The sequence below is a fragment of the Dromiciops gliroides genome, chromosome 1 (genome assembly GCF_019393635.1).
Source record: "Dromiciops gliroides isolate mDroGli1 chromosome 1, mDroGli1.pri, whole genome shotgun sequence".
Lineage (NCBI taxonomy): Eukaryota > Metazoa > Chordata > Mammalia > Microbiotheria > Microbiotheriidae > Dromiciops > Dromiciops gliroides.
Genome location: NC_057861.1, coordinates 58384935 through 58394338, shown reverse-complemented (window position 1 = coordinate 58394338; position 9404 = coordinate 58384935). Strand labels below are relative to the sequence as shown.

At 50.7% G+C, this 9404-nt stretch overlaps 1 protein-coding gene across 1 annotated transcript; it reads left to right on the top strand.

Annotated features, from left to right (window-relative positions):
- The first annotated feature begins 4199 nt into the window (after positions 1 to 4199).
- On the top strand, positions 4200 to 8527 carry F2RL3 (F2R like thrombin or trypsin receptor 3). Its single transcript, XM_043978966.1, is given in 11 exon segments — positions 4200 to 4300; positions 7377 to 7563; positions 7565 to 7603; positions 7606 to 7768; positions 7771 to 7838; positions 7841 to 7954; positions 7956 to 8127; positions 8130 to 8173; positions 8175 to 8301; positions 8304 to 8365; positions 8367 to 8527. Coding segments are annotated over 11 exon segments (1167 nt in total). The 3' UTR covers positions 8457 to 8527.
- The last annotated feature ends 877 nt before the right edge of the window (positions 8528 to 9404 follow it).

Sequence of the window (9404 nt, the reverse complement as noted above, 5' to 3'; positions counted from 1 at the left end):
ACTCATTACTCCTGAAGTCCAGGGCCAGTGCTTTATCCACTGCACCACCTAGCTGCCCCTCCCATTGTTTGTAAGTGATAAAAGAGTTCACCACTGTTGCCAATATTCTCACTGGAATGACAATGTGCACCCCCCTGCCCCCACTCCAAGGTTCTGTCCTAGGTCCTCTTCTCTTCTCCCCCTCTATACTGTCTCATATCTTCCCTTGGAGTCAAACAACATCTCAATGCGACAAGATTTCCAGATCTATCCGTGTAGCCCAAGTCCTCTTCCTGAGCCCCAGGCCTGCATCTAGGACACCTCAAACTGGATGTTTCATAGGCATCCCAAATACCAATATTCTAAACTGAACTCATCATCTTTTTTCTCCAAAGTCCTCTCCTCATCTGAACTTCCCTATTACAGTCAAGGACACTACCATCACCTAGGCTTATAACCTTGGTTTCATCCATACCCAGCTAGGTAGCTCAGTAGATAGAGCTCTAGGCCTGAAAGTCAGGTAAAGCTGAGTTCAAATCTGTCTTCAGACACTTACTAGTTGTTTGACTCTGGACAAGTCACTTGACCTCTGTTTTCTCAATCTCCCCATCTATAAAATGGGGATAATAGCACCTACCTCCCAAGGTGGTTGTGAGGATCAAATGAGATGATATTTGTAAAGTGCTTAGTATAATGCCTTGCACAAAGTAGGCACTTAATAAATGTGTTTTTTCCTTTTTCGTTCGTTCGTTTCTTCCTTCCTTCCTTCCTTCCTTCCTTCCTTCCTTCCTTCCTTCCTTCCTTCCTTCCTTCCTTCCTTCCTTCCTTCCTTTCCACATTTCCTTCACATATCTGACCTCTTACCAGATGTTGCCATTTCTACCTTCCCAACTTCTCTCCTATACATCCCTCCTCACATACATATAACCACCACCCCATTTGGGGCCTCACCATTTCTTTCTGGACTATTCTACTAACTGGCCTGCTGGCTGGTCTCCCTGTCTCAAGTCTCTCCCCTCTTAAGGACCAAGGTGATTCTCCTAAATCATCACTGATCTATATGGTCTCCTTGCTCACTGAGTTCCCCAAGTTCCCCATTACCTCCAGGACCAAATAGAAGGTCCTCTGGGATTTAAAACCTTTCACAACCCACTGCTTCTTACTTTATTTGTCACACTGGTCTGCTGCCTATTCCTTGAAAGTGACCTGAGGGGCAGCTAGGTGGTGCAGTGGATAGAGCAGCGGCCCTGGAGTCAGGAGAACCTGAGTTCAAATCTGGCCTCAGACAATACTTACTAGCTGTGTGACCCTGGGCAAGTCACTTAACCCCAATTGCCTCACCAAAAAAAGAAAAAAGAAAAAAAAGAAAGTGACCCTCCATCCACCATTTGGTGTCCCAATTGTTTCTCCATCCCTGGGATGCTCTGGCCCCTTACCTCTGCCTCCCATTTCCCCTGTATTGCTTCAAGACTGCTCAAATTCCAGTAGCCATGCAATAACTGACCCCTGAGTGGGTTATTGAGGCTAACCATGGGCAGGGGCAATGATGCTGGATATCTGAGACAGACCATGATAAGCAGGCAGAGAGGGAGGTAAAAAAGAGAGACAGAGAGGCAGAGATGGAGAGACAAAGGGACACAGAGAGAAACATGGTGGTGGCAGCAGCAGCTGCAGCTATGTCTGTCTAGAACAGAGCTGTCAGGTCCTGGCTTCCCCAAAGCTCAGACAAATCTTGGTTCTGCCACTTAGTAACTGTGTGATCTGTACGTGTTACTTTGAGTCTCAGTTTATTCATCTATAAAATGGGCATAACAATGCTTACACTATTTATCTTGCAGCCTCATTATTTTGAAATCCTTAAGGCATTATATACATTTGAGCTATTAATATTATTGATTAACAGAGGGATATTATGAGGATTGAATGAGATAATCTAGGTCAAAGCTTCTTAAACTTTGTGTTGCGACCCCATATGGAGTCATGTAACTGAATATGGGGGGGCGGTCCACAAAAATTTGGCAACAGTAAGAGGTTATGTATACTTATTTTATATACCTATATACCCTGGGTTGCATAAAAATTTGTCAGTGGGGATCCGTGTCAGTGGATGGATGCTTAGGGTTCTCAAGGTTAAGCAGAGAAAGGAACACAAAATGATTTCTTGGGTCCCTTCCAGCTCTGACATATTTTGATTCTTGGGTGGCTCTTTGGAAAGAACAATGGATTCGGAACCCAAGGACTTGGGTCTGGATGCCTACCCTGCCACGCACCTCCTGTGTGAATCTAGACTCTATTTAACTTTGTTTTTCTCGTGTGATGAGGGACACAGCATGGAACAGCAGAAAGGGCATTCATTGGCTCTTGATGCAGAGGACCTGGGTTCAAATCTTGCCTCTAAGGTTTACTTCCTGTGAGCCTTTGGGCGGGTCACAAGCTTCCTGGGCCTCAGTGTTCTCATTTGTAGAATGAAGGGGGTTGAACTAAACTGTCTTCCAGCTCTAGTCTGATGTTCTGTGGAAAAAGTCTGATATAGTGGAAAGAATGCTGGACTTGGGAAGAACTGCATTTAAGTCCTGCTTCTGAGGCATTCTGCTATATGAACACAGACAGGTCACTTACCTGTGGGCCAAAGGCAGGTTTTTAGGACATGTTTTGCTGATCTGTGCTAGAGGGATGGGAGGTCCCCAGACTGACAAAATTGTGGGGGGGAATGGATTAACCCAGGGTCCCTTCCAGCTCTCAATCTAATGGCTTACCTAGGGTTAGTTACGTGGTTGGAAAGAGTCGAGAATGCCTTGGACTTCACGGCCAGGATTCTTTCTTCCTATTCCAAGCTGCCTCTCTAGAATTCTAGCCCTAATAATCATATCAGCCCTATGAGATCCCCTGAGGGAAGGGTCTAGCTCTCCTGTTGCCCACATCTCTCTCTCTGGAAAGTCCCTGGGTAAGGTCAAGGTAAACAGGTACTGATTGGTTCGTGTCGCTCTAGTCCTCTGGATGAAGCCAGATGAGAAAAAGGCAGGGCAGGTTCAGAAGTTGAGAAGGTGGCTGGGTGGCTCACAGACGGGGGCCTGGGAGGGCCCTTTAACTCCAACTCACACCATTGTCCAGCCGGAAAATACCACTTGGGCTTTTTGAGACATTAAGCAGATGTTTCCTGTGAGTTTGCTAAATATGAGGAGGGTGCAAGTTGCTGTAACTCCCACTGGCTCCTGCCTCCCTGACTGTTCTTTCAGCCTTGACCCTGCCTTTGGTAGGCTCTGGGATCTGGCATTTCTAAGAGCTAGCTTTAGGCAGGAGCCCTGAATCATCCATTGGCCAAGGCTCTACCTGTCCTCTTTTTGTGAGCCACCGACAGGTAGGCCCTAGTTGGGCACAGAATCTAAGGAACCAGGCATCTGGGTACAAGTGACCGCCCTGTAGTTTCCCTCCTCTGGTCCTGCTTCTGCTCCTTGGGATTAAGGAGACCATGGCTAATTCCCCCTTGCTCCTTCCTGAGTTTGATTACTTGGATATTTCTGAAGTGGAAAAAATAATCCAGGAGGAAGATAGTGAGTCACAAATTGTCAGGGGATGATGAGAGACAGATTCCATCTTCAAGGTTGTGGTTGGAAAGACCATTCTCTGTCCTGTGTTTATTTTCCCACCCCCTCTTCCTTCCTGTCCCCTCACCCTTCTCTTTCCTTGGAGGGGCAATGCCCCAGAGGGCGTGGTGTCAGGGCAGAAGTGGTGGGCTGAGGCCTCGGTAGATGCCTGCTGACTTGGGGCTTCCCCTTCTGCTCTGAGCATCCTCTTCTAGATTTAGCTGGGCAGGCAGTGGCTACCTGCTTACACCTTGGAACCGACTCAGTCTGAGGCAGCAGTGCCTATGTAGGTGATGAGAGTGCCAAGCCTGCCCTCCCCTCTGACTCCCTTCTCTGCCATTACCACTGGACAACACAGCCTTAGTGCTGAGGTGCATGTCTCCCATACCCCGACCCAGGACTGTCTCCGTTTATCTAAACATTCATGGTTTCCTCCTCAGGAAGTGCTAGAGCCTGTAGTGGCTGTATCCGTGCTTGTGTGTGTGTGTGTGTGTGTGTGTGTGTGTGTGTGTATGTGAGGGGCCTCAGCAGGAAATGCCTCATCACAGAAGCTCCTATCAGCCTCCTCCAACAACTCTGTGGCTACACTGGCCCTTGGCCCCTGCTCCATTCATTCCCAGCCTGGTACACTGGACCATGAGGAGCCTCTGCAGCCCCAGCCTCCTCCTGCTCTACTGCTTCCTGGTGGGCAGCCTAGCACAGACCGACTATGATGAGGAGAGTAGCAATGGAGGTGAGTCTCCTCTTGGGAGAAATGAAAGGGGGATGCTCTGAACCTATCCCTGAAGGAGGGAGGGAGGCCCGAGGGGACCTTGGAGCCTTCTCAGCTTTGCTGACGCTTCTGTTGGGAGTCAGGTCCTGTTCCAGAGAATGTGGGGCTGGGACGGTGGGCAGGCAAGGGACAAACATGGGCGTTCCTGCCACTGAGATTCTGTCCCTGGCCCCGCTGCTGAGGCTGGTAGGGGACAAAGAGAGTCCACACTTAAAGGGTCACTAGATTTAAGGTTGGAAGGCACTTTAGGGATCTCAAGTCCTTCATTTACAGATGACGAAACTGAGGTTTAGATGTGAAGCCATACACATAGGCTAAGTCCAGGACTTTCCCGCTATGCCACACGGGAGGCAGGAGCTGGAGGACTGACTCTAAGCCATAATCCGAGATTTGGAAGATATCTTGGGGGTCGTCTGGTCCAATTTACACTCCGAAGGAATCTCCACTACAATATACTCGAGTGATCTCCAGTGCTTAGCACAGTGCCTGGGCCATAGTGGGCTCTTAATCAATGTTTATTGACTGACTGCAGTGTCTGCTTGGAAAACTCCAGGGAGGGGCAAGGGGCCCTATCTCAGGGTGGCGCCCTCTCTCTAAGTATTAGAAGTTCTTCTCCCATGAAGCCTAGGTCTGCCTCTGCTGCTCTTGCTCCTGCCTCCTAAAGTCAAGCTCTTCATTGAACAGAGAAGGGGAGCGGCATCTTTTTCTTCTCTGCCAAATTGGGGCTAGTCTCTGCAGGGCAGCGTGGAGGAAAAGCTTGGTAAACTGTAAAATGCTCTAGAAATGGGGGGATGGCAGGATGTGTGACTGACTGCTTCCTGGGGGCGGCCGCCCTCAGCACAGGCCACGGGCCAGAGCTGGGAAGAGCTGAAATGGCTCCTGAGGGAAATTCAGTCAGTAGTGCAAAGAATAATATAGAAGGTCAGTCCTCCCAGGGCAGGGTCACAGGCAATAAGGTGGGGCTGGGGGGTGGATCATTCAGAGTCCTGGCTCTCACTCTCTTTGGGGGAAAGAAGGCCCTGAGAGAGAGGTGCCGTGGCAAGGGAGCCTGGGGCGGGGGCCCGGGTGGGCAGACCCTGTTTCCTCTATAGGACTGGGAAGCCAAGGCCATGTTTGGCAGCTAGTGAGTAGTGGAAGCTCCTTACAACACTCACCCCCTTTGCCCTTCCACCCTCACTCCTGAGCGCACACACAGATGGACACGACCACACACACAGACACAGACACACACAGACACAGACACACACACACACACACAGACACAGACACAGACACACACACACACACACACACACACAGACACACACACACACACACACACACACACGCACGCACACACTGGTACCCAGAGGAAAGGTCCTGTTTTCTCTCAAGCTAGTAGTAACTCTACTAGGGGGCTCCAGTCTCGGGGAGCTTTGTTTGGGTAGCCTGGGGTAGAGGGCAGCACATGCTGTAGGGGAAAGGAAACTGCATTGAGAGTTAGACCATGTTGGTCTCAATTCCACCTTTGCTATTATTATCATTCATTTGACCTTGGGGAAATAATTTCATTCTCTGTGTCCTCAGGTTTCCCCATCTGTAAAATAAGGAAAAGGGCAGAGTTGGGATAAATGAGCTTGAGTTAGGATCATGACCCTTCTGTTACCGCCCGTTTGGCCTTAGGCAAGTTACCTGTTGGATGAGAGGGGGAGACTAGATGCCCTCTAAGATCGATTGGTCCTCCCTCCCCAGTCCCCTCCAAACAACCCACATCCTTCCCAACGGCCCGTACTCTAGGGTCCAGACCGTCTCTGTTGCCGAGGACTTCCTCGACCCTTGCCCTCCCCCAAACCATTTCCAATCATCCATGCAATCTATGAAAAACATCTGGAAGACTTAACAGCTGCCTTTGCAGGGAGGATGGGAAGAATTCACTCTGAGCTGAATATCGGTTTAGTTCTGAAAGAGATGAGGGGATTACTCTAATCAGATGTTTCAGGAAAGACTCAGAAGGTTTAGTATCTATGTAGCTTCTTGGAAAAGTCTGAGGTGTCAGTCCAGGCCAGGGACCTTTTTTAGTATCATTATATGTGCAAGCCCGGGATGTGGTGACAGAATGCTGGGTCCTATTCCTGGCTCTGTCATGGGCCTCAGGCAGATCCCTGGGTTTCAATTTCCTCTTCCACCTCGGGAATCATCTAAGGGTCTTTCCACTACTAGAATGACTTGAAGTGATCCTGTACTTAGCTCAATGCTTGGCACATAGTAGGCACTTGATGTTTATTGATTGATGGACCCACTAAGTGCTCCTTGCTTGCCTTCTTCTTCCAGACAAAGCCGACCACCCACTTCTCTCAGTGAATTACATTAGTATAGCCCATCTCATAGGCTTACTTCCCTTCTTCATGGCACCCAGAGTACAGACCTGGCGTGGGCAACCACTCCAGCTGTTGCTCTGGAGGGAATTTAGCTGATGACATCTTTGGGTTTGTCCTCCGCTTTAAGTGAGAAATAGAACTCGCCCTCAGGTGAGGGGAGACTGGGCTTCACCCTTGCAGAGACTAGATTTTGGTCATTAGCATGGGGCCAGGAAAGATGCTCTTTCTTTCTTTCTTTCTTTTCTTTCTTTTTTCTTTTTCTTTCTTTCTTTCTTTCCTTTCCTTTCTTTCTTTCTTTCTTTCTTTTCTTTCTTTTCTTTCTTTCTTTCTCTTTCTTTCTTTCTTTCTTTTCTTTTCTTCTTTCTTCTTCTTCCTCCTTCCTTCCTTCCTTCCTTTCCTTCCTTCCTTCCTTCCTTCCTTCCTTCCTTTCTTCATTCTTTCCCTCCTTTCCCGGGCAATGAGGGTTAAAGTGACTTGCCCAGGGTCACACAGCTAGTAAGTGTTAAGGTCTGAGGTCGGATTTGAACTCAGGTCCTTCTGAATGCAGGGCCGGTGCTTTGTCCACTGCGCCACCTAGCTGCCCCAAGAGATGCTTTTTCTATGATTGAGGGGCCATGAAGCAGAAAGGCTGGAGGACGGCTGGGGCCAGACTTGTGCTAACCCGTGAGCTCTTTCTTATCCCAGATGAAAGCGCACTGCCCACACCAATGAGACCCTGACCTCCTCCATCGCCTGCCCGAGGAGCTTCCCTGGGGAGAAGAGGAACTTCAATAACACCACCTACCTGTGTATCGGGAAGGGCTCCAGAGAGCACCTGTTCAGCTGGGTCTCCACAAGCTTGGTCCCTTCCCTCTACACTCTCGTCCTCTTGGGTGGGCTTGCCGGCCAATGGCTTAGCATTGTGGGGTGCTGACTGACCAAGATCCAGAGACTGCCTTCCACCATCTTTCTGATGAACCTGGCCGTAGCCGACCTGCTCCTGGTTCTCGTCCTCCCCTTCAAGATCTCTTACTACTTCCTGGGCCACCACTGGCTCTTCGGGGAGGGGCTGTGCCGCGTGGTCACTGCCCTCTTCTACGAAACATGTACTGCTCCATGCTGCTCCTGGCCTGCATCAGTGCTGACAGGTACCTGGCCATCGTGCACCACCGTTCTTCTCTCCGTCAGTGCGCAGCCCCGCCTTTGCCGCGGGCCTCTGCGCCCTGGTCTGGCTTGTGGCGGCCTCCCTCACGCTGCCCCTGACGGCCCGGCGGCAGTCCCGACCCCCTGCACGGCAGCGATGGCCTCATCTTGTGCCACGACGTGCTCCCCCCAGACGAGCAGGCCGGCCACTTCCTCAAGATCTTTGTCTGCCTGGTCCTGCTGGCTTTGTCCTGCCGCTGCTGGGATTCTCTCTGCTACGGCTCCGTCATCCACGTCCTGGTGCCGGCGGGGAGAGGTACGGCTACGCCGTCAAGCTCACTGTTCTGGTGCTGGCCTCGGGCCGTCGCTCTCTTTACGCCGAGCAACGTGCTCCTGCGCATCCACTATTCCGATCCCAGCGCCAAGGGCTTCGGAGACCTCTACTTCTGGTATGTTCTCAGCCTGGCCGTCAGCACCTTCAACAGCTGCGTGACCCTTTCATCTATTACTATGTGTCCGAGGAATTCAGGACCAAAGTGAAGAGAAAGGTTTTGTCAGCAGGACAAGCGCACGCTCACCGTCCAGAAGGCTTCCAGGAAGATGTCCCTGGGTTGGGGTACCCGCTCTACGTCTCTGGTCTAGAGATGGATCCGGCGCCACAGCGGATCTGGCCTGAAGGTTTGAGGCTGCGGAGGACCCCTCCGACCCCCGTCTGTGTCAGCCCAGTGGAATCTCCTCACTGCCCTCAAGGTTCTCCAGATCCCGACCTCACTGGCGCCTCAGCAAACTTTGGAAAGATAGAGGGGATTGGCATGGGGGCTTCTGCACCCCGCCTCCCTGCTTCCACTTCATCGAGGGACTTTTGTCTTGATGACCCTACCCTATTTTCCAAGGGGGAGAATATGCGTGTTCCCTATTGGGATAAGTACTGAGGGATCTGAGGGCGTCTGTCCTGGAGAACACTTGGTGGGGGGCGGAGCCAGGGTGAAGGGTGGGGTCTAACAGACACTCTCTTTTGGTGATTGAAAGTAAAGAGGGCTAAAATAGTCGGCTTGGCCAAAGAAGGGAAGAAATAGGGCCCAGACTCGGGGAGGGACTTATATACAGATTTGGGCCAGTAGGAAGAAAATCTAAACGATGAGAGCTTGGCCCAAAGTAGGAAAGGGCCGCCCAGGAGGAGACAGCTCCTAGGGGGACTGAAGAGAAGCTGGATGGTAACTTGGCCATGGTATGTGCTTACTTGTATCTGCCACGTCTCGGGCAAGGATTTGGAGAGTCTGTCCCAACTCGAGACGTTCCCTGCCTTTTTTTTGTTTGTTTTTATTTTTGTTTTGTTTTGAGGGGCAATTGGGGTGAAGTGACTTGCCTAGGGTCACACAACTGGTAAGTGTCAAGTGTCTGAGGCCAGATTTGAACTCAGGTCCTCCCAAATCCAGGGCCGGGCGTTTATCTACTATGCCACCTAGCTGCCCCATCCCGCCTTGTTTTATTGGGGCTGCTGTCCCGCAGGACTTGAGGCCTGTCCTCATCCAAGGGTATGCTTTGCAGCCTGAACTTTCAGATTGCCATAGCTCTCCTTCCTCAGTTGTG